General features: G+C 47.5%; 1 protein-coding gene across 1 annotated transcript; it reads right to left on the minus strand.

Annotated features, from left to right (window-relative positions):
- Nucleotides 1-1,203: 1,203 nt before the first annotated feature.
- On the minus strand, nucleotides 1,204-20,138 carry NR2E1 (nuclear receptor subfamily 2 group E member 1). The gene is made up of 9 exons (XM_068551208.1): nucleotides 20,114-20,138; nucleotides 15,262-15,407; nucleotides 11,929-12,016; nucleotides 10,124-10,359; nucleotides 8,697-8,843; nucleotides 6,485-6,581; nucleotides 5,948-6,097; nucleotides 5,602-5,707; nucleotides 1,204-1,429 (listed from the first exon to the last, which is right to left on the minus strand). Exons 1-9 carry the CDS (start codon nucleotides 20,136-20,138, stop codon nucleotides 1,267-1,269), a joined length of 1,158 nt encoding a protein of 385 aa, XP_068407309.1. The 3' UTR covers nucleotides 1,204-1,266.
- Between the last annotated feature and the right edge of the window lie 7,631 nt (nucleotides 20,139-27,769).

Below are 27,769 nucleotides of genomic sequence, written 5' to 3' on the forward strand. Positions count from 1 at the left end.
AGTTTTACTCATCCTATAATAGTCCAAGTGCTGAATATTTTTCCTCAGTGCTAGTACCTAATAAATCAAAATGTGAAAAGTACAGCAGCTATTTTAAAATGTTTGTTTCTACATTTCCATAAGTAGAGATTCATACCAAAGGAGCAGCTTACAGTGTAGGACGAAGTGTGTGTGTGCACGTGCAGGCATTCAAAGCTTTACTAGAAACCGGTTTTCTGAAAGGCATTGAAGAGTCTCAGGCTGTTAGCATTGGATCAAGAAGCCCTTTAGCATCCATCTCCTTGAAGTTCCTTCTGGTCTCATGTCTCTGTTCATTTACCGTCTGGTGTGACTCGTGGAAACACGAGTTTGGACCCCCATTGCCTTTGGTTTCAGCACTATGTTAATGGGACAGCAGTCTGCCTCACTCCATCATTCATCTCCACTTTATTTGGTTTTGCTGTTTTTATTCATCCTCCCTCGACTTGTGTTCTTTTAGTAAAGCTCTTCTATTTTTAGATGTTATCCAACCTGAAGTCCTGGTGAGAATCTCATTTTCGTCCACCAATTCCTTTGACAAGGTTGCCTGGCCTATGGTATTAAGAAGAAGAAGGAGAAGGAGGAGGAGGGGGAGAAGGAGAAGGGGGAAGGGGAAGGGGAGGAGGAGGAAGAGGAAGAAAGAAAGAGAAAGGAAGGAGAGAAAAAAGCAAATCTCACAGCATAAGCTACCTTTCACTTATTAACTCAGTTCTGAAGGCCACTTTATGAAGTAGTACAATAGAAGGGAAACTTTTGATAAAACTTTTGATTTAAAACCTAACCATTATTTTTAAAATAAGTTCTTCAACATAAGATAGTTCTGAAGGCTGCTGTATGATGTTATACACAGAACTATATTTGGTTACCCAACTTTATACGCTAAAAGGGAAAAAAAATGTTCTACTTATGTTTCAGCTGTTGATAGATCAGCCTGATCTTCCAGGTAAGAGGCAGAATGGCCTGGCCTGTGGCAACCCCGAATTCGGTCCCCTCCCAGGGCATGGTAGCAGTGAGTCCTCTCTGCTCAGGCGGTCCTCTTACACCCCCTTTCCTTCCAGGCCACCCCACCCTGGGTGAGGCAGCAGGTCAGAGCTACTGGAATTGTTTTGTGTCAATTGACATTTTTTCCTGAAGGCTACACATTCCCAGGTTTATGCTTCCTGAAGGGTTTGTTAGTTGAGGCTTGTTCTCCATGGGTAGAAGTTCATCAGATACTGTCCCATCCTGAAAAGTAGGGACTTGGAGAGCTTAGATATCACTGGATTTGTACATATCTGAAAGCAGTCTTGTAATTGGCACATTGCCGATCGTTTTTTTGAAAAACACTTCCTCTATGGTTGATGGACTAATAGAACGTAAAGCTGGCAAAAGTAACAGGAGTTTTCCAAAGCGACAGGGTTGAGTGGGATATCTGGAATAGGAGAAGCCATGAAAGCAAGGTAAGATCCATCACTAACAGGCTTAATATCTCATCCTTGAACACACACCATCTTCAGCTTAATTTCCTGATTCAGCCTCTTTAATAACATACTACAGAGTCCTAGCCAGGCACTACTGTCCCTGTTTTGCAGGTGGAATAATCGAGGCATGGAGAACATAATGACGCTGCCAAAAGCACACGGTGACTGTCTCCTCATTAGCACAGGGGTTGCAGTTTTTTTGGAGAAAAAATAATTTTAAGAAACATGGTACTAAGTTTAGACCAAATAATAAACTTAACGTTGCCAGTGTAGAAACCAACCAATGGTACTGATGACAAAACTAGTGACAACATTCACATTTTCTGATTCTCAAGACTCCTTCATGAGGCTATTTCCCTCAAATAAAATGGATTCCTTTTCTAAGCAATTCTCTAAATTATTATTCAGGCACTATACTTAGTCACTCTCAGGAATAATTCCCTCCTTATTACACTGCAAATTAAAGACTAAGTTCTGTTGGCTGGCAGTGCCACCCAACTTTCATGTCAATGAAATTGGCATATAATTAAAGATGTGAGAAATTGCTGAACAATTTCCTCTCTTGATGTCCAACATGCATCTGTGCTCAGATGTGCAAGTTCAATTTTCTGCTGCCTTTAGATGCCTATAAGCCACCTCCTCGCTGCAGCCCTGATGCGTCTTCAGTCAATAGCTTGGAATCAGGTGTCAATACAGTCCACCAGGAGGTCTCCCTCCACTGACACAAACCACCCAAAAGACTGACCTCTGGAGACACTTATCTGTGACTCAGCCAGGTTCAATCCACGGCCACAGGTGCTAGAAACTGACAGATATCAATTCCTACACAGGAGTTAGGTGGCTGAACATTGAGTTTAACTGTCCAATAACCCCACCATGCAAACAGAGTCCAGGGGAACAACTTTCATGCTTGTCTCTTAGCTTTGGGCACAAGAGAGTCCCTCTCTTCAACCTGATATGAGGCTGATAATTCATTCTGGGCCTCTGAGGACCTCATTTGGCTCTTTCACTGCCCAGCTTCATGACCACCAATGGACAGGGACCACCAGACCACCTTTAATAATGTGGTATGGACACGGTGGAGGTCCTCTACATTTAAAAAAATACATAAATCCCACCGCTTACTCTACTTGCCAAAAACATCTCCTACGTTTCCTGGAAAGTAATCCCAAGACCCACGTCTCCCTTCCACCTTGGCCACTTACTCTCTTCGACAGCTCTGTTTCCCTTCTCAGGCAGGCAGAGGAGAGAAGGCCCCTGCAGTGGGTGGGAAGCAGTGGCTGCCTAAATAAGCCCCCACCGTGTCTGCAGCATCCACCCAACATGCTGAAGTTTCCCACAGTGAGAAAACACTGTGGGAAATAATTACTTTCAGAAAGGACGTATTTTGGTGACTCCATAGACAATTAACTCTTGATTTTCTGTGAGTAGATTATCCACTCACCTACTCACCCACTTATTTTATTCTCTAGTTAGGAAGGGGCTGGTTAGTCAGTCAACACAAATTAAGTGTTTATTATATGTGGAGTACTCTACTACCCAGAAACAATAACCATGTGTATGTGTGTGTGTGAGACAGAGACAGAGAGAGAAGGAAAGAAAGAGAGGGGCCCTCTGACTGCTCAAAATTATTTTGTAGAGTATCTATGCCCTTGACTTCATCCATCAGCATACATAACTGGAAGTTTTCTTTCCAGGTGTAAGTGTTCTGTGTCTGTCACAGATTTGGGTATTTGATTGTCAGTTATATAGTTTATTATATATAACTAAATTATTTATTATTATATATAGCTATATATAGTTGTTACACGTAGTTATACATAGTTTGTTTGAAATGCCAATTTCTAGCCCTCTCCTTATGTCCTAGATAATTAGAGAAATCACTTACCGGGCTGTAACAATTAGCTCAGTTTGCAGCTTTAACAATTAATGCACAATTAGCTCAGTTTGCCACGTTAACTTCTCCATTTCAGATTTTGTTTTTCTAGACAGGAAAGTGCTAGAGGAGAATGTTCGCTGATTTGAAGGAGCTAAGCAGTAAGGTATAGTCAGTTTTGTCACATGTATGACTCTAGATATTAATATTAAATTCTAGCTGTAGCTGATATCATGAAATGAAAGGCTCATGTCAAAGCAGATGTGTTCCTTCCATGAATAATTTCCTTGTTTTGAGGGTGACAGAGAAGTAGTATACTTGTCATTTCTCTAAAATAGACTTCTGTTAATTTGTGGTTTAACTCTCTCAGGTCGTCCTAGAAGCAGCTCCTGAAACGTCAGGCTCTCTCAGACTCTCCTTACTCCCTCTCTGGCACCTTCCATGGCACCTCTACCAGCCCCTCTTCTGCCTCCTATTGGTCCCCTTCTCTCCTGCTGGAATCCAAGAACTAGCTCACATGTCTTCTCCATCCATCAGACTTTGCAGATTTTTTTCTCACTCCCTCCAACTAGAATTCATCTCTCTTCACTCCCTACTTTGCTTTTTCTCTTCCCTGGTCTGAGTTGGAGTAACACTTCTGCCTACTTCCTGTAATGATCATGGGTAGTATCTTGTCCTTTCTCGTCTTCCACAGTGCTCACCAGCCACCCTGCACAAAGCGAGTACTCAGCAAAGGCTTGACTGAATCAATACCTAGTATCATATTCTCCTGGTGTGATGTTCTTTATACCTTAAAGACTCTAAATGTCAGAGGTCAGTTATGATATACAATTTAGTTTTTAGTAGGGAAAAAGTGCCCAAATTATGTACTGTTCCATTTTATAATTCTGAACAAACTTAAGCGCTTACTATATACATTCTGAAAGTTAATGTGGATTTTAAATTTAAAACCACGGAACTTTAATTCAGAAAAACATACACAGGCTCTATCACTCATCACAGTTTCAGTGATATTCCATGGACAGGGAAAAATTTGTTGTTGTTGTTAAACTCACATTTTACAAATTTACTTGTTTGTATACTCGCCCTACTTTTAGGGAAAATCATAATATGCTGGGTTGTAAGGCACACAGTAAGCACTCAATAGATATCGGTTGCTGTTGGCTATTGAAGATCTACTGTGAAGCCTAAAGCTTTCAGGAATAGGAATTCCGAAATCTACATTCAACGACTCTGGGACAGGGAACAGTTTTACTCATTAGTATTCAAAAGAGGATTTATAAAAGAAATAAGGAGATCCCTGCAGAAGTGGTATCATCCCAAATGAATACAGGTGACTTGGGGTTTCTTTGACCCCTTCAGTAATGGAAGCATTAACTGCCTCTACCCATTTGATTTAGTTACTCCCAGCATAGTGTCTATGGGTGATGTTGAGATGATAGAGACTGGTTTCCATGGGCTTCTCTTCAAGATCAATCTAGAGAATAAGTAAGAAGAGCAACTCTATTCTAACCTCAGATCTACTGCAGCCGTAACTTAGGAAGCTAGCAAGGTTTCACTGCTCTTTAAAAGCCTTGCTTTTTTCGTCTGAAAACGGAATCAGAAAGTCTGTAGACCTCGTGGTGGATTTGCCCATTTGGTGGGCCAGGAGGAGCACTGCTGGAACCCCAGTGACGGAGAGTTTCTACAAATAGCCAAGAACAGCCTCTGTCAGTGGGCTTTGCTTGGCCAGAAGTAACATGATGGGTGCTATGACTCAAAATAGCTCAACAGATACCAATCACCAAAGCCAGACAGCAGTCATGATGGGGTTAAAGATGACCTCTTTAGAAAGTTCTCTGGTCCTTCTATTTGGGATTGGCATCCAAAGAAAGGCACTTGCCTTTTTTAAAGGATCGTGTGACCACTCTCTAATATATCAACTAACATAACACTTTAGCCTTCATTTTTCACCTTTCTCGTATCTGGGCCCATTCACCTCAATGTGTTTAGCTATATTGATGGATCAACTTGTTCATCCAGGAAAGGTGTAAGGTGTCTGGCAGTGCTTTCAGTTTTGTAATCTAATTTGATTTGCTCCTCTCACCTACCCTTCGAAATACGTGAGGACATAGATTCTAATTAAATTAACTGGCTTGGCAACAGGATAATTAGTCACAATGTTTGAACTGGCTTTTTGCTGTCTGCTCACACATTCACAATGGAAGCAATTTTCTTAAGTACATGTTCAAGGCAAACAAGGGTCACCTGGTATGGATGTAGCTGTTGAGAGTTAGCTGAGCCTCATCTTGAAGAGCTGCGATGGCGGCAGCATTCCGGAAACTTCTCAGTTCAGAACCACTGTGTGTAGGAACTAGAAATGAAGACCAGGAAATTGTGATAGGCAGCACAGGAAATGCAGATGGGGAAAGCACTCTCTGGAAGTGGATGGCCAGCAGAAGAACATGCAGGTTCCATGGCTATCGAAAATGGAGTCAGACTAAGAGTATCAGCTCTCTTGAAAACCATCACCTCTTTTTTGGACTTGGAGGTGGCTGAATTAGTGATGGCAAAACTGGGGAAGGAGAAGAGACAGCAGTTTGTGTCTGCTTACCAGCTTTGAAAGTGACGATGCATTTTAGACAGGCAAATTCAGTAGCATCTAACCGGAGTTGTCTAAACCGAGCCACCACCTCTTGTAAAGCCTGTATTTCAGATATGATCTTGTTCAGCTTCTGGGAATCTGTGTTGTCACCATTCATGCCTAGAATAAAAATATGCAATAAATGCTCTAACATGAAGGCATTTTCATGATTTAATATTGATTTTTGACAAAATCCTGCATATCAATATCTATTCAATTGTCACTCTAAGATATCTGATTCCATGTAAACTGGCTATATTGTATGAAAGTTAATATAAAATCTTCTCTTGGATGATAACAAACACAGTAATTTGCATTTAAATAACAATGCAAGCAGTCATGAATACAACAAAACAACATTATTTGCATTTAAATATAGATTTATAAATGACAGGTATACTCTATTGTTCAGCAGGAATTTGTTATTCTTTACATGTTGTTCTTTTTTCAGTAATGTATTTTTATGGTAATTTCTACAACAAAGTCATTAAATTGTGCAATTCTTACCAGATACAGCCAGTAGAGTGTTAGCATCAACCGGAATGGCCCATTGTGCTATTCCTAGAACAAACAGTTCTCTCCAAGCATCTTCCAAAAGCATCAGCTGTCATACAATAGATGTATAATATAATATAGTGTGTAATTTATAAATTTATAAACAATTTCAATATGTAAATTTCCATCATTTTAAGAAGTGTTTTAAATGCCTGTCCTGATAGTTTTTCCTCTGAATATTCTAGCTTTCCCTTATTTTCTCATGTTTTCCTTTATTAAAAGGTGTCTATACTTAAGCACATGCATTTGAGAGTCAGCCATTCCAGTTCCCCAAATTTTGCTTCCCTTGGAAAAGGGTTTACCCTTCTTGTTCTTGCATCCATTTGTTCCTGACCACCTAGAAACTTCTCAGGAGACCCAGGCTCTATGAAATGTCACCAGCAGCACAGCAGGCAGATTCCCCTCATAGAAAATGTTGATATTATCAGGGGTTGAGGATTCCAGACTAAGCATGCAGATGTGGGCCCCCATCTTCCTGGAGGGTTGAGCGGGCTGGGCTGGGAGAGCGGATCACTAATTCCCAAGAGGCATGCAGGGAAATCAGGGTGTAATTATGTTAATCGGGTTTTGCTGAGTTTACCTCATCTCACTGCCTGATTTTTCTGAGACTCATAAGTGGACAGCATCAAGGTGCTTGTCATTTTCATTCTATTAAAATGTGCTACTGAATATTTAAAATGAAAATCTGGCTCCTTTTCGAAATTAATATACTGGATTCCACTTCACTGCAGTTTGCTTGTTGTTGAAGGGTTTCCACCGAAGGGCTAAGTGGCAGACAGTAAGTAAATTTTGTTTGGATTAAATAGTCTACAAATACTTGTTTTGAGAAAAAATAGCCAACTTACACACACACACACACACACACACACACAAACACACACACACACACACACACACATACACAGAGCAAATGGTCAGAGTCAACCAGTAAAGCTGGTCAAAGATAGAAACTAACCATCTTGAAAAATTTGTTTTTGAAAAATCTCTCAAAAAACAGTCAGTTCTGGATGTGAGAGGGTTTTCTTTTGAGAGCTAAGGGCTGAATTGTGAAGGCTTGTAACCAAAATCACAATTAGACCAAAAGGTTTAATTTTCAAAGTGCTTTATTTTCAGTTTTATTGCATTAAATACAGAAAATAATACTTTAAAAATGCAAGGTAAACAATGTCTAATTCTGAACATGTCTGAAAGTCCAGGCCATGAAAAAAAGAACATCCCATGCTAGAAGATTAAATGTTTTGAGCACATTGCCAGGGCTCTCTGTAGGAAATGTACTTCATATTAAGGGGCACTATTATGCTTTAATTAGGTATCAAATGAATTAAAGAAACAAATCCTTTGCTTTTGGAGCTACTTATTAGCCTTTTGGGAAATTTGTCATTAATTTCCATGAATGTGCTGGTGACAGCCAATTTTTGTGAACACTTCATTTTATTTCTTTCCCTTAAGGGCAGAAAAATTCTGGCAGAGGCCATTTCTGATATTCCTAACAACAAAACTTCTGAGTTTCGGTAAGATGCAATTTTAAAGGCACATACTTTGTTTTCTCCCTCTTAATGTCATTTACAACCACAGGATTATGCACCAGACCTATTTGTTTACAAAAACTCTAAAAGCACTTGAAGAATCAAGGGAGGTGTGCAATGCACTCTTTAATCCTTCATGCTGATCAATCAGTGGCCAAAACTATGAGCATCACAATGGAAAATATAAAGCTGCAAATATAAAATAATGAGACTAGTTCCCAAAATCTTACAAGGGAATACTCTCATCACGTTCTATGTCTCTCAGTTCCAGTGTTCTTAAGAAAATATTGTTTTATTAACAATTTTAAAAATCATTAAGATTTTTAAAATTTGTGATTAAATTTGATGTTTCAATTAAACTAAAAAAAAGATATTGGTCTTGTATATTTGCGTTTTTTTAGATCATATCCAACTTTCCTGAAATAACATAATTACATTTCTTAGTAAGGATTCCATAGCTAGCTATTTTGAACCCACAGCAAGAAGCTAAGAAAAATCATTTCCTACTGCTGTTAAGAACGGATGCCTGCCTGGCCTTGGTGATTTATCCAGGTAACTTCTAGTTTCATTAAGACTGACTACTGTTGCTTCTTTCCCAATCCCCTTCCCCCAAGAGCTCAGCGCCCTCTTGGTCATACCTGGTCTTGCAAAGATAGCGTGGAGAAAGCTGGCACACTCTTAGCCCACTTGATGCTCATAAACAGAAGCCTGGCAGCTGATTCACACACTGACTCTGTGGCCACTTCATAGAGATACATTGGGGTCCCATTCACTTCATGGGGGTACTGGGTGGGGAAGACAGAGAAACACCAGGGAGTAAGGAAACTGCAGCTTTGCAAGAAGAGCCAAATTTTAAACTTTCTAATTAGACCAGTGAAGGAGATAGGAATATCTATAGAGTTTGGGGAATAATAATTGATGGGAGAGGCTCATTTCCACTCTTTGGCGGCCTGTTCCTTCAAGAGGGGCATCTGGCTTTTCTATCCCCTGCAGCAAATTTTCCCCAGGCTGAGCCAAGTGCCAAGCCTGTCTCCCAATTTAGACAAGAGCTTCTTGCATTTGAGTAAATAAAAATAGATGTGGAGAAAGTATAAATTAATAGGCATCCCAAACACAAATATGCATATGAGTATTTTTAGAAAGGATTAGTATATTATGGAAATATTTCAATTAGACATCTTAATCATTCATAGAGCATTCCCATTCATAACTGACGACATATTCATAACACTACTTTCCCAAGCTTATTATACACATCAAGGATAAGAAAGCAATATCAAATATTGTGTGTGTGCATGTGCCCAGGTGTTTGGCTTCCCTGCAGTGTGGGGCTGCAGCTGGCCCTCCTCAGGGGGAGAGAGATCTGGAGCCCTTCTCGGCCTGGATTGGGGGCTTTGGGTAGGTACCAACTGGAAGCCTGGAAGGTAGTCCCTAGGTGGCAGCCTTTTGAGGTGGTTCTGACTGTGTCCCTGTTAGTAGAGGCTCAATTCTTGTGTAAATTCATGCGGCTCAGAAGAGAGTACGGGGAGTGGGAAATGAAGCCAGGTTCTTCAAACTGTCCTAACAAGGTGAGCTCCACATTTCTCTCTTGCATTAGGGACCCATGGCTTTGCCCAAGAGATTAGATCCCTGCAGTTGCAATTCAGGAGCTCTTCTGCCAGCTGTAGGCAACTTCTTTCTTCTAAAAACAAACTCTGCTCTTCTGTCCTCCAGGAACACCTAGGCTGCCCTCTTAGTTCAGCCAGGGCTTTACACTAGGTGTTTTCTAAAGACACAGGTTCCTGGGCCCCACCTCAAATTTGCTGAAAGGGGGATGGGCCTAGGCGGCCACGTTTGTAGTCAGCTCAGAGAGTGACTTTACTGCACACTAAAATTTGAGCACCCCTAGCTCAACAGGGGAGAGAGGGAGGTCTAGAGCTCCCCGCAGAGCTCGGCGAAGCCCCGAGCACCCCGTGAGGTCTCTCTCTCTCCATCTTTTGGCTGAGCCATGCCAGCTGAGAAAGAATGGGCGCGCCCCTCTCCGCCCTCCACTCGGAAAGGTCTCGGGCCCAGCAAGGTCACTGACCTTGGGCGTGGGCTGAGCCAGGCTCACGAGGGTCTGCCGCTCAGGGGTGGCGGACACGGCGGCCAGCTCCAGGCCGTGGGGCTCCAGCTGCGTAACCGCGGTGAAGAATGCCGGCGCGGGTAGTGCTGCGGAGGGGAAGTGCGCGGCCGCCCCGTTCTCTTCCTTGTGTCCACGGAAGTATAGGGCCACCTGCTTGCGGATGGTGGACGTCCGAGGCCCCCGCTCATGCTGCACGGCTACAGAGACAGACAGACCGGCGCACGCCCGAGATCAGAGACTCGGTGACACTTAGACGCTGCCGCGCTCTCGGGCCAAAAGCTGCGTCTGGACAGGCAAGGGCACCCGGGAGGTGAAGAGAAGGAGGGAGAAGGAATGTGAGGGTGGAGGGCGCTCTGAGACCGTTTAACCCTTACACTGTTTGCATAAGGAAGCTGAAGCCGAGAAGAGCAGCCCGGCCCAAAGTGTCACACTAATACCCGAGCCTCAGGCAAGACTAGGTGTGTTCTCTGTCGGTTGAGGGCTCCTCCGCACCCAGGGAAGGTAGCAGGGAAACCAGAGACCCTCTGGGCAGGAGTAGCTAGGTCTCGACCGCAATCGAGGGTAGAGGGAGCATTGCGCACAGCTAGGCACAGCGTCTCTGCACACACTTTTCCCAATCCGCTCGACGACCACTCCCCCCCCCCACCTCCATCCCCCGCCCCACTTGGAAATGCCGTTTGGCCTCCGAGGACCCCAGGAGAAAAGGACCCGAGCCCGGGTCCGCTGGGGAATGGGACGAGGGAAAGCCCTCTCATAGTGTGCTGGAAGAAGGCAGGGGAGATGTGACAATTACCACCAACAGTTTAAACAAACAAATTAATTCAGGGCAATCTTCCGCTCGACGAGCTTGACAACTTGTCAATACACAAGTTCAACAGGTTGGACGCTCCCTCCTGCTTCCTGAGCCGCGGAGGAAGGAACTCTCCCCAATGGGCGCCGTACCTCGTGGAGATGCCACCCCGCCCAGGCCTCCGTCCGGGCAAAGCCCACTCGGCACCCAGTCCTGAGGCCCCATCCCTCCCTCCCAGCCAAGACCCCTGCCACGTCCCGGCCTGGGGCGCCCTCGCCAGGCCACCTCCGGGCACGAGCTTGGATTGCACTCTAAGCCCAAGAAGCATCCTGACGACCTAGTTCTTGCTGCGCGCCTTTAAGAGCCTTCTGGGAGCTGGGTGTCCGAGGCACCCACTGGCGTCACTCTGCCCCTCCAGCCCCTTTCTTTAGAACTAAGAGAAGGCCCTGAAAAAGCTCAGATCGCCACAATGGCCGTCCTGATTTTGTCATCTTGGTGAGTCTACAAACAAGGGGTGGACATTCCGCGTGTTCGTGTCTCTGCCCTTCCTCCTTCAACCCGTCTCCGAGTCCCCAAGATATCCTCTCCAGGAGACTATCCAGACAGCAAGACCCTGCGGGAGGCTAACAGGCTTAAGTATGGCCACAAAAGGGCTGCAAGGAGAGGTGAGAAGAGGAATCAGGATGGGAGGCTAAGAATGTCACACGTGTGTCCCCACCAGAGTGGGGGCCCCAGGAACGCTGGCTTCGTGGGGATGGTTGTGAGGCGCAAGTGTCCCACGTGGGCATGGGTTCAGTGGGGTGGGGGTGGGGCTCATGCAGGGAGATGACTAAAGCCGGAGGCCAATTCCCAGCACCTGGAAAGAAATGCTCAGGAGATGATTTATATGCATAGGAGTGCCATTATTTTCTGTACACATAATTTACTTACTACTCAACCAACATAAGGATAAAAAGATGTACTAAGAATAGATTACCATCTTTGTTCATGTTGACTTCCAAACACTTCTTCAGCCGACACGCCCTGCACTGGTTTCTGTGTGTCTTGTCCACCGGGCAGCCTCCCTGGAACAGAGCGCAGGCGGTCAGCGGCCCCCAGGACCTTTAGGCTGGGGACGCGAAGCCGGCGCCGGGTCGGGGCAAAGGCGGGGAGGCGGGTACGGACCCCGCAACAGACCCCGGAGCTGCAAGCCTGGGTCCGCGAAACGCGAGGGCCTTGGGCACCAGCAAGGCCAGGAAGAGAAAGGGCTGGGATTCCCGGGGCTACTTCAAAAGGACCAGCCCCTGACCCTATGCAAGCGGACAAGAAGGAAAGTCCTTCTCAAATCAGGTGAAGGGTCAGAGCTCCTGGTTTGCCCAGACTACGCTGCGTGGGGAGGAGCTCCCGAGGGGAACTTCCGCCAGGCGCAGAGGGGTTGGAGCGGGGCGAGACTTTTCAGGACCGAAGACAGCGACCTGCCCTGGAGGAGGAGGCCTTAGAGCTCTGCAAGGAGCAGGCTTGCCTGCCAGGACCCCTGCCACGTCCCCCTCCCACCAACTATTCTTTCCACTTTCAGGTCTTGATTCTACCTCTTTCTGTCACTTTCTGGGTGAGCCCATTTATCCGTCAGATAAATATTTCCCATTATTCTCCACTCTCCTGTTTTCTCTCTTGCCTTTGTACTCAAAGCCATGCTTCTGACCAGCATGTTGAGAGTTGTCTTAAAGACTAGCTTTAGCCCAGATTCATAGAAACACAGCCATTCCTGGAAGGTGAGGCAGAAGCCAGAGTGGTTAGGAGGGCAAGGGTTACAGATGTGAGAGTGGGAAGGGAAGAGCCCAAGGCCTGGACAAATTCTAGAAATGCCCACCATGTAAATATGACCAGGAAGATAATGTGATGGACTGTCTGACAAAATGATAACATAGACTGAGAATATTAGCAAGATAACAGAAAAAAAAAAAGAGGTAATTGTGCCTTAGAAATACTTATCTGAGATGCATGAGAAAATAAATGTTTTATCCAATGCAATTTTCTGGAAAAATATTGGCCATTAAAAGAGGAAAACAGAGAAAATTTCTAATGGCATTCACTCGATGTTAGGTGTTATTACTGAGAGAACATATACATAGATTCATAAAGAGTCATGTCTACATGTGTATTTTATACACAGTAAATACATAAGAAGTTTGGTGCTCTGTTTATACTACTTGCTACTTTTACATTTACAGTGGGAAGAAAGAGAATAAAATAAATGTATTTTTATTTTGTTTCATAATCTCAAAATTCATATACTCTGAATTTGGAGTAAGCATATCTTCTGAAATATCCCTTAGGAAAAAATTATACACTCAAGCACACAGTTTTATGAGATCACACCCTCTGATTTAAAATACGTTGATTTATTTAAAATAAAGGTAGAGCAGAAGTTCATAATAATTTCTAAACATCCTCATTACTGTTAATAATAAATTAGAATGCTGTTTACCTAAGCTTAGAATAAAAGAGAGAAAGGAAATAAATTTTTTTCCTAATTGAATTCTTCAGGTCATCTTTGCTGGCCAGTGTAATAGCTCAATGTAAAGAGGTTTAAATAACTTATTATTAAATGCAATCATATGCCTATCCTCAAATGTTATCCTCCTAGTGTTCTGATAAACATACTAATGCATAATAGAAGTCTTCATTAGTTCTTAAGAGTGTCTTCAAATCAGATCAAATGTATATAAATATCTGGAGCCTGAGAGACAGATGCGCACCTCAGCTAAGTCCATTTATTCTCTGTGTAAGAAGAGGACCACCATGCCTGATGAGTCTATCAGCACTCCTTTACAAGCACTTGGACTGACATCAATATGTTTGAATTGATAGCCAACCCCTTTGAAAATATCAAGCATAACATCTGAGGTTTTGATTCCCCAATTCTGTGCATTGCATAAAAGTAAAAGATAACTTAAGTAGAGGCCTGCTCAAGTCTGATGACCCACAGTAATCCCATATTCTTGTGGAGCTACTGGGATACAGTCCTGTGTGTATATAATGTGATGTGTCCATATGGTGAAGCGAGAAACTGATACAGAGCTATGGACCCAATTAAACAGGTAACAGGGCTGGAGAGTTCAAAATAACTTATCCAAATGCAGCATCTTCTTGTTCTTGTTTTTGTTGATAATCGAAATCTATCAGAAATTGGTATGAGCAGACATAGGTTCAGAAAAAGATAAACAATTCACTAGCACCAGACAATATATGTGTTTGTATATATGTGTATCATATATATTAATTAGCGAAAACGTTTTAACATTTTGGTTACCAAAGGATGTTTTCTGATTACTGCGCTCTCCAGGATCTTCTTGGAAGTGGAGATGGTCACTCTGTATTTAGGGTCTGTGTGCCTGGCTAAGGAGAAGGCCAAGTGTGGGACCAAAAGGCTGATCTCCTAGGTTGAAATAAACCTACTACTGAACTGGAAACTGAGTCAGGGGGAGGGGTCTGCTCACTCTTTCTGGAAGCTTTGGCTCACACTCAACCCATGCCCCTACTCCTCTGTCTCTTTGAGACAGTTGTGCCTGCTCAAGATCAAAACAGAATCAACCAGGCACCTCTTCGAAGCAGAGAAAGTGAAGATATGGGGGCCATGGAGAGGCTCCCAGTTTCCTTCCTTGGGCACCTTCTCTTCTTGCTCACTCTGCCCTTTTCTGACAAGGCCCAACTAAAGTCACATGGGTGCTGAAGCCTCACTGCCCACTACCAAGCAGCCCTGCTTCTCTGAAGTTGAAGGCACAGCCCCTCATACAGCACATCCTCTCTGTTCCAACTGGCCAACACTCACTTCGCTGACTGAAATGCCCTGTGCCTTTCACTTCTGCACGGACAGACCCAGGTCAGAGCACTGAGCTTAGGTGCTGCTAGGAATGGGACTGGGGTGGCAATGACATAAAATAGCCCTTTTACCTGCCTGCACTTGTGGTTTAGATCCTAAAGTTCCTTAGATCCCCTGGGCTGGCTTTATAGTCACTGGGTGTGGGCCTTACCCAGTGTCAAAATCTGTCAGAGGATTAAAAAAAAGGGGGGGGGATTGATAGGGGGTGTAAGGAGACTCTGGGACTTCAGCTTTCCTCCTTCAAACTCAGCTCTCTTCCCTTGCCTCTTTCCGCCTCTCTCAAGCAAAAGGGCCACTGAGAGTTGAGGCAGGAAGGAGGGGAGAGGAAAGGAGAGGTCAGGGCCTGGTCTCTCCTCAGCAGCTTGGAAACTCAGAGGAGGCCTTGGCACAAACAAAGGAAGGGGAGGCGGCAGAGGGGAGCCGGGCAGCATAGCCCTGCTAAGGTACCTGGTTTCCAGATTTGCAGACATACGTCCTATTCCTTCGGATACTTCGTTTGAAAAACCCCGAGCAGCCGTCGCAGGCGTAGACCCCATAGTGTTTCCCCGAGCTGCGGTCGCCACACACTTTACAGGGGATATCTAAAATACGGCCTGAAATCGCAGGAAAGACAGGGAAGGGGGGATGGGGTGAGAGAGAGAGGAGGGCGGAGAAGAAGGAGGAAAGGGGAGAGGGAGAGAGAGATGCTAAGCAATCTGACCTCTGAAGGGATTAGCACCGAAGCTGCGGTAAAAGCAAATAATGAAGTGATTTTATAGCCAAACTTTTTTTCCTTGAGCAAGTGTCAGTTTCCTACAATGAGCATTATTCATGCACCGCTACATGTATTTGGGTCTCCTCTAATCGCCGAAACCCATTTTGGAATAAAAGATTACAGCAGGCCGGGGCGGCAGCACGGCCGCCGCTGCCTTTCTGCTCCGCGGAAAGTTTGGCCGCCTCCCTCTCCTGCTCTTGCATTTAACAGAGAAAGTTGTTAGTGAGCGCGCGAGGAGACAAACTTGAAATGTAAAAGGGAAAAGAAGAAAAACAAACACGGCTGGAACCAGGGATGGCAGCTGGAAGGCAATCGAGTTTTCTCTGAGCTGCCGGGCGGTTGTTATTATTAGGATTATTATTGTAATGCTAATACTAGGATTATTAATGATAATAAGGGTAGTGGTAATTGCCCAACTTTCACTTTACCTATTTAAAATAATGCTTGATGGATCGCTTTTGAGAAATAATTTCTTTTAGGAAAAATTTTTTTCCTCCCCAAAGTAACCAGTACCGAGGTAGGCAAGTAGGAGGAGAGTGTTGTAAGTATGTCGATTCCCTGGCAGGTTAGGGTGGGACGGCACCCCTCCACCCCGACTCCCCAACGTCTTCCCCCTTAAAGCCCTACCTTCTCATACTAGATCCTGCGGGGGTCCCTTGCTTTCTGTTTTTCCACTGCTGTCTGAGGCTGAGTTTTTCAAGGATCTGACTGGTTTCCCTAAACTGCCCCCACCCCCAGTGGCCTCGACAGTCGCCTGACTTAAGAGAAATCGCCTTGGAATCCCCTCTAGCCTGGGATGGCCGCGGACCCTATAGGAATGTTAGGGAGAGGGTAAAATTCGAAAAGTTACGAGGGAGGGAACTATTTTTCTATAAGGTTCAAGGGTCCAACAAGCCTGAAGTGGCTCATAAGAACTTTGAAATCCTTCTTCGTGCAAAAAAAGGGAGTATTAAATAAAGAGTTAACTTAATTAATACTTTGATAATGATGATGATGGTATTTAACAATACTAGTTAATAATTAACTTCTTTACATTTAATGTTCCCTTTGCTACCGGCCCGAAGGCCTCCAGTCTGGGCCCCGGCGGCCTCCGGCTTGGCCTCTGTGAAGCTGGCACCTGGTTCCCGGAGCGCTCAGTTTAGGGACCACGATTAGGCTGGGGTGATGGGAGGCAAGGGGGAGGACGACTGGGCCAGGGGAGTAGGGGAGGCGAGGGCGCCGCGCAGGAAGGGCCCGAGGCCTCAGGGTGGAAACTCGCCGGTGGATTCCGAGGCATCCGGCGGGCGCGCACCCCCGACCGCGGCCGTCGAGGAGCTGCAGGGGGTGGGGGCGGGGAGAACGCGGGCGGCAGGGTTGGGGAGGGGGGTTTGGTAACCACCGGGCTCGGCCCGGGCAATTACAACCCCGCCGTAGCACCTGCCTATAGAGCCACCAGTGACCCGTCAAAAAAAGTAGCATGGGAATTCGGATGGCGACAAAGGCCGGCGGGGGAGGCGCGCGGCGCGGCGACCACCGCCTCGGCGACCCCTCTCCCGCAGGGTGGGAGGAGAGGTTGTGCTGGGGGAAGGAGGAGGTTGTAGAGAGCCAGGGGAGGCCACATCGGGTTTTGTCCCTCACCCCCTCGGACCTGTCACTGCGCCCAAGGGAACTCAACGGCCGCGCAGCAGCCGCCCTCACTCTGAAAAGCAGTAAACTTGGTTTCCATATTTTGCAACCATTCTCCTCTGCATAACGCTCTGGCTGAGCTGGGGTCGGTGTTTGGGGTCCAGCCATCCTGTCGTCCCAGCTGTCCTCCTCTTCCCGGTGGCAGTTTTGATGATGCCAAGATGAGCTAGCGGGAGGAGCAGTGGTGGGGGTTCTCTTTCCCGCCCCCCCATCCAGACGGGAGGCCAGGGACATGCATCTCTGGAGAACCCCGACGGGGTGGAGGGAGGACCAGTTAGGGGCGGGCGACGCTACTTGGGCTCCAGGGGCGGGGCTCCTAGACCATCGGCCCCCCGGGGCCGCCAGGGCGGCAGGTCGGCTCTACCCCTGCCCGGACCTCCAGGCCGAGGCTCCCGGGGCAGATTAGAGACAGGCGTACCCACCTGGGGCGGGGCACACAGGGGAGGACGAGAAAATTCCGGGGCAGAGCGGGTGTGCGCCTCAGACTCCGCCACCCAGCCACGTTAAGGTGACTTGGGTCACGAGACAAGCTGGTTGACCCCGTTGCAAAGCTCCCCTCATTTAGCAAGTCGAGCGAGCTCCGACGTGAGGCAGGCGGGAGTTTCCTGAGGCTGGAAAACCGTTCTTAACTTCCCTCGCCAGGGGGTCCCCTCGGGGCTTTTTGTGTGTCATAATTGCCTAAAGATATATGGCAGCTTCGATTACTGTAATTACCATCAAAGGCTGTTGAAAGAAGTTAGTCTGGGCTGCAGGGGTGACTGGCCGGGGTCTTGTTACCACCCAGGCGGGTCTCCCGGGTGACATCGCTCTGCTCTCCAGCTGTGCGAATCCGAGCAAGGCGGGAGTTGCAGACCTCGCGGCCGGGCTCGGCCCTGACCTCGCCCGCTGCGCGCCGACCCCATCGCTGCTCGGGGCCCGAGGGCCGCAGGCCTGGGCCCCGCTGCCGCCACCGGTCTGGAGAAGGCCTGGATGGCGCGGCGCCGCGCCGCGGGCGGGGTCTGCTGTTCTGCGGGCCTGAGAAACCCCTGCGGAGGCGTCCGGACCTGCGTCGGGCTCGAGGCTTAGGAGGCCCATCTCAGGCTCTTGGGAAGCTGGAAAGCTCCAAAGTTTCCCCAGTGTCATTCTGTCTTTTTTCCTAAAAGTCCGAACGGTCCGCCTGCGTCCTAGTCCATCTACAGCATGCGGGCGCGGTCCCCAGCGAACCCAGTTCGCGCCCGCCCCTTCCCTCACCTCCGAGGCCTCACTTTTCAAGGCTCCTCAACCCCGGCGACTGCGCACCCCAAGTGGGCGAGGGGTCTGAGGCTCCTTACTTCCAGGGTAGGAGGCGAGGACCTGTCACAGGGCAAGCAAGGACCGAGGCCTGCCGAGGCCTGCCGGCTTCAGTTTTAGCGGTAGAGGCTCGTAATGCACCAGGAAAGCTTTCCTTCTGCACCTCCCGGGAAGGACACACACACGCCAGAACATGGGCCACAAAAAATGTGCGAGCTCGCCTCCTTTCCCAGAGATTCGAACAGCGAGGGCCAGGTAGGCCCGAGGCTAACTGGAAACTCCAGTCCTCCGCCAGGGTCGGCTCTGTTTCGGGCGGCAGCTAAGATTCCTCCTCTCCCCCCTCCGCCTTAGTTCCAAACATTTCTCCTTTTTTCTTCTTGTTCACGTTCACTTTAATTTTTAAAATGGCAGCGCCCAAAACCAAAACAAACGGACAAAGTAAAAACACAACCCACTTCTTGGGAGGGCGGGGAGGAATTGCATCCCACTCAAGTGGGACTTCATTATCAGTCCTCAGAAGTATCTCGGACTCTCCTAACTTTCAAAGACTCGGGACAATGAGCGGGAGTGAGGGGAGGGGGTGTTTGAGGAAAGCACAAGCGCCAAAAATGCTATAAGCGAAAACGACAAGGGCGGCGGGAGCACTCCGGGATGTGGGGACTTCAGCAGCGAACACCCCCAGCCTTGGACCCTGGAAACCGCAGCCCCGGGCCACCGGAAGGCGGGAACTGAAACGCCGCATGGAGACCCTGGCATTGCGGCCGTGCCGGCCCAGCGCCGGCTCTGGCCTGCACATTCTCAAGGTCCGCAGGCAAGGTGCACGCAAAAGCCCTCGCACGGACACTCAGCCCTGCACTCCGGCGTCTAGGGGCGGTTAGAGATCAGCCACGACTTGGCGTTCCAAGGGAGAGCCTCCAGCTAAGCAGGGTTAAGGAAGGAGAGGAGCGCGCGGAGGGGAACAGGCCGCACTCTCCTGCCTCTGCCGAGCTCCCGCTCGAAAACTCCTTGGGATTAGGGATTTGGTCCTCTCTTTGCTAGAGCGGTTCGCCATACTTTAAATTCCCCAGTTATGACCTACGCGGATTTAGGATTAAGGAAAATGTGACTTTTAAATTGTTTCTGCTTCCCAATTTGCAGGATTATTTGAAATAGCTAGAAAAGGGGTGCAAAGCATTCCATTCAAAATCCGCTTTGCGCAAAGTTGCTTTTGCGCTTTGGAGCTCGGAGTTTTGAGCGAGCGTGTTATTGTGCTGCAGCCTGGGGCTGCGGCCTAGTTCCCGCCCCCGCCGCCTCCTCCCCCTCTTCCCCGCACCTGGCGGCTAAGTGGAGGCAACTCGAGGGACTGCTGGGCGGCCTGGGTCGCAACCTTCCCACCATACCAGAGAAAGGGGGAAATCAAGCAATCCAGAGGTAACGAAATTGTTCTTCCCTCACCACGAAAGGCACTGACTCATGGTCTACAAGGAGCTGGGCCAAAGCGCACACACCGCTGGAGTCCCTCTCCCAGGCTCGGAGTCTCGGAGATCGGAGCAGGACCTCCCTGGCCACCCCGCCCGCCCGTCCGTCCCAGCCTGCGCGCCTGAGCCCCGCGGCGGCCCGATAGGTACCCACTTGTTGATCCGGCCGGCTTGCTCATGCTGGCGGTCCCGGGGCGGAGCGGTTGGTGGGCGCTGCCCGAGTCCCGGCCGGCAACGCCCGCTTCGCCGCCGGGCGCCGCCGCTCTCCAGCCGCCCTCCAGCCTGGGAGGCTCCGGGGCCGGACAGGTGGGTGTCGGTTGCGCGCTGCGCTGCTCCCCGGGCGCTCAGAATTCGTTCCACAGTGGAAAATTAAGCATCCTTAAGTTTCTTCCCGCCTCTTGCAAAACCGCAGCTGCTGGGAATGTTGCTTGGTATGGACACAGGCATGTACAGACAAATGGAGAGACGGACAAGCAGATCGAGGGAGAAGGGAGGACAGGCAAGAGAAGGGTATTGAAGAACAGAGATGGAGACACGAAAATGGTCTTTCTACGAAGCAAAAAGGGCAAAATCCCTCTCTTTCCCCATTCCTGTCTCTCAGTCTTCAGTTCCTCCCTCTACATTAGGCAGGCAGAGTGTGGGCAGATCTCTACAGACCGCTGCTCTTTTACGGAAAGAAGGGAAACACAACCGCAGTCTCAGGCAGATGGGCTCCGCGCTGCCCAAATCCGAGCGCGGAGTGGGAAAAACTAGATTGCTGGGAAGTCTTCCGAGGGAACAGGAGGCCAGCTCCCGGTTTCCGGGGAGAGCCGAGCACTCAGCGGCAAAGGGTTCCCGAAGTTCATTACCCCGTGACTTTGTGCCTGTCGCTGCGGACTGGGTCCCCTGTAATATCTCCAGAAGCGCTCTGACAGGCAGCCACGGGGAGGGGAATAGGGCGTCCCTGGCCCACTTAGCTTTTCCCCCAACTCCTGGCGGGGTCTGACGTCAGCCATGTGCGGGGAGGGGATGGAAAGAGGGAGGGGGTTAAATGCTAATGATATTAATGAACCTCCAAGCGGCTCCCAAAGAAAATGCAGGCGCTCTCGGAGCTGAGGAGTTAGAGTGTGAATATGGGAGTGTGGCTCTGTGCGTGCGAGATGGTGAGGACGGTGCAGCTCTCGTAATAAAAATGAATTATTATATTTCATGGCAAGGGGGAAGGGGAGGGGAGCTGGAGCTTTCTCAGAACGTTTTCCCCCTTCTCTCCAGAGCGCCAGACAGATTCGTGGAAGAACTGGGTGGCTGTGTGTTTGTGTGTGATTGCGCGCGCCGGATATGGCCATGTGAGTTGGTTCATTCTTGGTCTCGTGCCCCTTCTGTTGGGTAAAACTTGGATCTGGTCCAAGGTGAGTAATTATTCATTTTGCAACTATCTACGGAACGTTATAGGCGAGGACACTGTGTGCGTATTTGGGGCCTGGATGGGGTTTGCCGGAGGCTCCGCGTTCCTGTGGCCTTCGCGCTGTCCACTTGGGCACCAGCCGCCAGGAGGGTGCCGCCGGCTTGCCGAAGTAAAGCCCATCCGGAGCAGGGCGAAGCTATTTCGCCTCCATTATTTCTGCACTGGAGCGGCTGGAGGGTAGAGCTTTCCCTCCCGCTGCCCGTCCCCAGCGGGCTTCGCTTGCCCCCCATCCCCCCAATTCAGGGTCCAGGGATTCTGGAGAGCTCCCTCCCCCGCCTTAGCCCCCTACTCCTCCGGCCCGCCTTTCCCGCGATTCCTGTGCTCTCTCCTGCCCTGGCTCCTGTACCGCGCTGGGAGAGCGCACGCCTAAAGAGCGGTGATCTCCGATCTCTAAGAGATTAATTCTTACTAAAGCTCTCCCAGCAGCTTGAACTTGTCGAACAAGAGCTTGCCAGCCTCACCTCCTGGCGTGGGCTTGGCCAAAGGTCAAGGGTCACACCTCCTTCTCTCCCGCCCTCCGCAAGCTCTGGGGGAGGTGAACAGATACTAGCACTCCGCAATTCTATCCGCCCGCTCCCGGTCCCACTTTCTCCAGACTCGCTGTCAACCCGGGCTTTCGATCAGAGTTATGTGTGTGCAAGTGAGTGCTTGCGTCCCCCGGACCCTCGGAGGGCGCCGCAGTTCCTCGGCCCCGGAGGTTCAGCGGGGCAGGCTGTGCGCTCCTGCTGGTGGCCGCAGCACGTGACCGCAACTTTCCGCAGCGGCCTGGGCTGGGCCTGGAGCCCCCGCCCGCGCACGCCACGCACCGGAGCCCGCGTCCTTGCGAGTGCCGCGGAGCGACCAGGACTCGGGCCTGGGGACACTCGGAAAGAGCAAGAAAGGGAACAACTACCTCCCAAGTTATCCCTCCTCGGTTTTTCGAAGTGGGACGAGATCAGGGAAATGTGGAACAAAGCCACAAACCTGAGGGGTTTTTTAGGAGACAGGACAATAAGTCAACATTGTTGACAACCAAGTTGGGCAGACTTGTGCTCAGCTAGCCCTGCCCGAGACGTGGTGCAAACTCGAACTCCGCGCCTAGAAAAGTATATGATTTCCCGGCGGCGTTTGAGAAACACAGTTACTGTGCCATTTTGGAGCCTGGGGCTCCGGCTTCCGCCAGAGAGACACTTGCCACCACCCCCACCGCTACCACCATCACCACCGCCACGTGGACGCAAAGGGGGGCGCTTGGTTCAGGCCGAAGAACTTTAGAGTCCAAATAATTTATCTTGGTCAAAGATGAAGGCCGGTGTGGAAGACTAGGCCCGGGTCTATCTCCAGGGGAAAAGTTTAGGAGTCTGTGCCTAGGAGACCTGGAAGCCGCTGTGCAGGTGCCAGGGCTTGGAGGTAGGAGGACTATGGTTCTAGAGGGTCCAAACCACCGGTTTCCCTACTCCAGACACTCTCGCCCTACTGACTCAGTTGTAGGCACCAAAACTTGTGGAAAATACTCCCGAGGTTTACCAAGTTGTCTCAAAGTCAAAATGGGAATATCCCTTCTTACTCCCGCCACCAGTCTTGAATCAAGCAGGGTGGCAAGAAGAATTCCACTGAATAGAAACACACACACACACACACACACCATCCAGCCCTGGCAAAAGACACAACATGCGCATACACACCCACAGCATGTTCTGCCCGCCTGGCTGTAATTATGCGTGCGCTTTGCATAACTCACAATGCAGTTCTGAAATCATCGTGATGACTTTCTGGCATGATTGGTTCGGTGGCAACGGCAGCTACAAGATCCAGGGTAGGCGGGAGGGGCTAGGGCCCAGCTGCCCACCAGGTCCAGGAGGAGCCTGGCACCAGTGTCCGCTGGCTTCTACTCACTGGAAGCTGCTGCAGGACACAGGGACCTCGGATCTAAGGTGTAAGAAACTTGGGACTCTTGTGGTTGCAGCTCAGAGAAGAAAGACTCTGCAAGGTAGGGGCTGTTACTTTTCATCTTCCTATCCATAGGCTCGAGCACGCTGCCTGATTCATAGTAGGTGCTGCATAAACATTGGGCAAATGAATGAAGGTGAATGTCGCCTGCAGATTTCCCAAGTAGTCACTGGAGGTACAGCAAGGCTAATCACGGTGGGGCTTCAGGCTCTGTCCCAACTAGCTGTGTAAATTTGGGCAAGTGACTAGACCTCTGTGGGCTCCAGATCATTATCTGTAAAATGATTAAGTCCTGTTCAACCTTAACTTTCAAAGATTTTTCCTGTGAGTCCACAAAGAGAAGTGATTGATAAGGGGCAAATGCCATGTATCTCAGAAATACCTTTTAACAGAGACAAGATATTAAGTTCAAGGATGAGTTTATAAACTTGGTTGGGAAAGGGTGTGACCACACCCCAGAGGTTCTCAAGCCTTTCTGACCAGGTCCAAACATAGCCTCTAGCATCATCTTTATCCTCTTGTGAGTATGGAGTTCTCAACCAAAACCAAAGCAAAAAACACAGGGAAGACATCTTTTATCACAGGATGTTTACATTTTGGTCAAGGAGATAAGAAATAAGACATTCAGAAGGATGATGGAATCTAGGGGTCTCTCTGTCCATCCAGCAATCCACCCCATTCATCAAACACTGAGCACCCACTATGTGCCAGAGATTAATGACATGACCCCTTTCTCAAGGAGTCTACAGGGAGAGCAGACTCATAAAAGGTCATAAGTGCTTTGGACTGGACTAAAACACAGGACATTCTGGAAAAATATACAAGGGACCCTAAACCGGTATGGAGCTGGGAAGGCTGTCAATGCCCTTGGAAAACTGGTTGTATGTTAGGGGAATTTACTGCCTCTGAAAACTGTCTTCTAGTATAGCTCACTCTCCTGCTAATCCTCTTTCTCATCCATTTAAAAAGGGAAGTAGAAAAACAGAAATAGACTCACAGACATAGAAAACAAACTTATGGTTGCTAAAGGGGAAAGGAAGGGGAGGGATAAATTAGGAATTTGGGATTAATAGATACACACTACTATATATAAAATAGATAATCAACAAGGACCTACTGTATAGCACAGGGAAATATATTCAATATCTTGCAATAACCTATAATGGAAAAGAATCTGAAAAAGATTATACATATATAGCTGAATCACTTTGCTGTACACCTGAAACATTGTAAATCAACTATACTTAATTTTTAAAAATGTTTTAGAACAACAAAAAAAGGGGGGAAGTAGAGTCCTGTGAATTAGATTGCACGAGAGAGGCAGGGGTGCAGGACACCTCTCTAGCATCAGATTATTTGGGTCTGACCTCTAGATCTCCATTCACTTAGCTTCCCTAAAAAACAGTGCCATTTTCTCCATTAACTGCCCCCTCCAATATTCTAAATTAAAACAGTAAAGGAGAAAGGAAAAGCTTTCCCATCAGCAAGCAGAGCTAAAGTTGGTGTGGAACAGAGACTCCCCTCTCCAACCAGTGATCAACCCCCTCTCAGAGGCTATCCTATCTCTAGAGATTCATTCCTTTAAAATTCCCCTCACCTCAAGGACAAGCAGGGTTGAGAAATACCCAGACCCAGAAAATGTTTGGCAAAACCTACCAGTTAAGGTTGCCTGAGGTTTGATGTTCAGTTTCCAAAAGACCCTGACACAAGTCTTATTTGTTTGTTTACATGAAGGAGAAAGTTGATTTTCATTTGCTTCCAGGTCATGAATCAACCTATACTTGCTTGTTGCTTCCCTAGTGGATGGGGAGTGAGAGAGAAGGTGGGTCATAGAGCAGAGTGTCCAGCTCAAAGTAGGTGCTCAGTGAGGGCTCACTAAGTGAATGCAAGAAGCAGTGTCACCAGGCTTGCTCCTGAGTCTGCTGTGGATCTTTCTACATGTGGTTTGGCTCCTATCTAACTCTTCTCATAAAGAAACATTGAGAACAATCCAGAAAAAAGGCCCAGATGCTCTAGAACTGAACTGGTGCTGAGTTGTGGGGTTTTTCCTTGACATTTTCTAGAACTCTGTTAGCTAAGAGTTGTCTGTTACTCCTTACTAACAGCTCCCCTGCCTCTCTCATACAATCTAGTATTGGTGCTAACAGCAGCAACAATAAGAAAATGCCATGTGTGACGGGCTCCTTTTTTTTTTTTTCTTAACAAATAACAAACTGTGTCTCTGCATTTATTCACACACTCTCTTAGGGCCATATGAGCAGAAGAAATTCAGGTCTAGGGGCAGGTTGGGGATTAGAAGCTTAGGGAGTCTCACTACACTTTTATATTCATCTTGCCCCAGGAACAATCAAATAGAAACATCTTTCTCCCATCTTTTACTTTATTTCCTACATACAATATTTTAATTGTTTATATCCTGCCTTGTTGCAGGAAGAATTTATTATGGCTCTCATGTCAAATTGCTTTAAGACCTGGGCTCCCTCCCTATAAGATGACTCACCTGAAATGTATTTAAAACAGAAACAACCAGAGACGTTACCAGGAACAAAGAAACAAGAAAACGGTGTCTCCCAGAAAGATAGGTAAGCAGAGACAAAGCTGCCTGTTTCTTATTTCCTAATGGCAAGAGTAAAAAGTTTAGAGGAGACATAAGGGATACTCAGCTCTCCAACTAGACAGGGAGCTCCGTGAAGCAGACTGATTCATCTTGGGTTGCCAGCCCCTAGCACTCTGGCACATAGCAGTGCTTGATAAATGTGGAATGTATGAGTGACCCTGCCTGGTGGTACTCACAAGGAAAGCTGAGGCTTGAGGTGGAGGACTTGCCTTTGCTCTGCCCCAGCAATGGGGAGGATAGGGAGTAGGCACAGGTCCTCTAGGTCCCCAAGCCTTGGGAAGAGGTCAGTTTTGGTTTTCTAAAACAAAAGAATGACTAGAGAAACAAGAAAGCGGACTACATCCAGGGAAGGATTGGCCACCAAGCCTCCTTCAACCTCTTAATTTCCTGTGAACTGCACAGTCCAACTTGGCTCCCATTTAGCCCAGAATTATAGAGCACACAGACCAGAAAGGACCTTAGAGATCAGTACTCATCTAATTTCATCATTTTACAGATGAGGAAACTGAGACCCTTAGAGTCTAGTACAAAGCTTGTACTAGGTCACTCATCTAGAGACAAAGGCCAACCCCAGAACCCAGATCTCTTCATGCTGAGTCTAATGCTCTTTTAAATATTAATTCCACTGCATTGAGCTACCTCCCATTTCCCAGAAGGGCTTCTAGAAACTCCAATTAAGGCAATTTCATTCACAAGTGAAGTAATCAGAATTAAGAAAAGTGTTTTGTGCATCTTGAAGCAATAGTTCAGTATTTCTGGAACTTCAGACTCTTCCACTTCACAGATTTTTCTTCACATTCTCCCTCTGCAAGTACTTAAAATTTGCTGTGTCCAAATGGATAGAAAATGTGTGAGGTCTCTTTCTGTTTTGTAGAAGGGATGATGTAGGCTACAAGAGGAACCACTTAGAGACACTAATTGTAGATGCTGAGAAAAAGGTCAATAATTAGATTGAACAATTAATCACAGAATTTGATCAGTGTGGACTGCCAATCTGGGCCTTTCAGATTTTAAAAACATCTCTCTATTCCCTCCACGGCAGGTTTAGAACCTGCTTTATCCAGATTACTGTTTCAACACTAGTAGAAACAATTGTTATGTAAAACGGGATAGCCCGGTTTAAATGTGGCTAACGTATTTGAGAATAAACTACAATTCTATTCTTTATTCAGTCAATAAGTATATCAGGACCACATATTCGATCTCTGCCAATGCAGTGAAAAGCATCATACATTCTAGTATGCTTTGTTTCTAAATGATCTAGTTCACACAGTACTCTGTTGTCCGCCTATTCTAGTAAGTAATTTCAGAATTCACATCACTTACAAAGATGCCAAGTGGCTATTTAGGGAAGTCTGATTCAAAAAAAAAAAAAAAAAAAACCTCCAAAACAAAACAAACCTCCCCCTCTCTTCTCCCTCCCCCAAACCCCACGTGTTTTGTGCAAGACGGAGTCAACCAGTGGGATTCACAGGAGGTCCCCAAGTCAAATGCTGCAGCTGCGTTTTAAAAAAGGGTTGGATAAACTACAGCCGTTAATAACATCTGTATCTATGCAAGCTAAGATGATGATAGGGGTAATCAGATCTCATGCTTCAAGGCATAAGATGATTGCCTGCTGGGAGAAGGAGGATTTAGGCTTTCAGGTATAGCAGCGCACAGCTCAGGAGGTAGGTTGTAGACATTTCTCCAAGTCTCTAAAATTTCAGGTGTAACTGACATGACTTTGGAATAGATGAAACATTTGAAATCTAGTGTTTCTTTCAGATCAGGACATTGAATAATTAGATATTTGAAACGCCCACACGTACCACATATAG

This window comes from Eschrichtius robustus, chromosome 9 (genome assembly GCF_028021215.1).
Source record: "Eschrichtius robustus isolate mEscRob2 chromosome 9, mEscRob2.pri, whole genome shotgun sequence".
NCBI lineage: Eukaryota > Metazoa > Chordata > Mammalia > Artiodactyla > Eschrichtiidae > Eschrichtius > Eschrichtius robustus.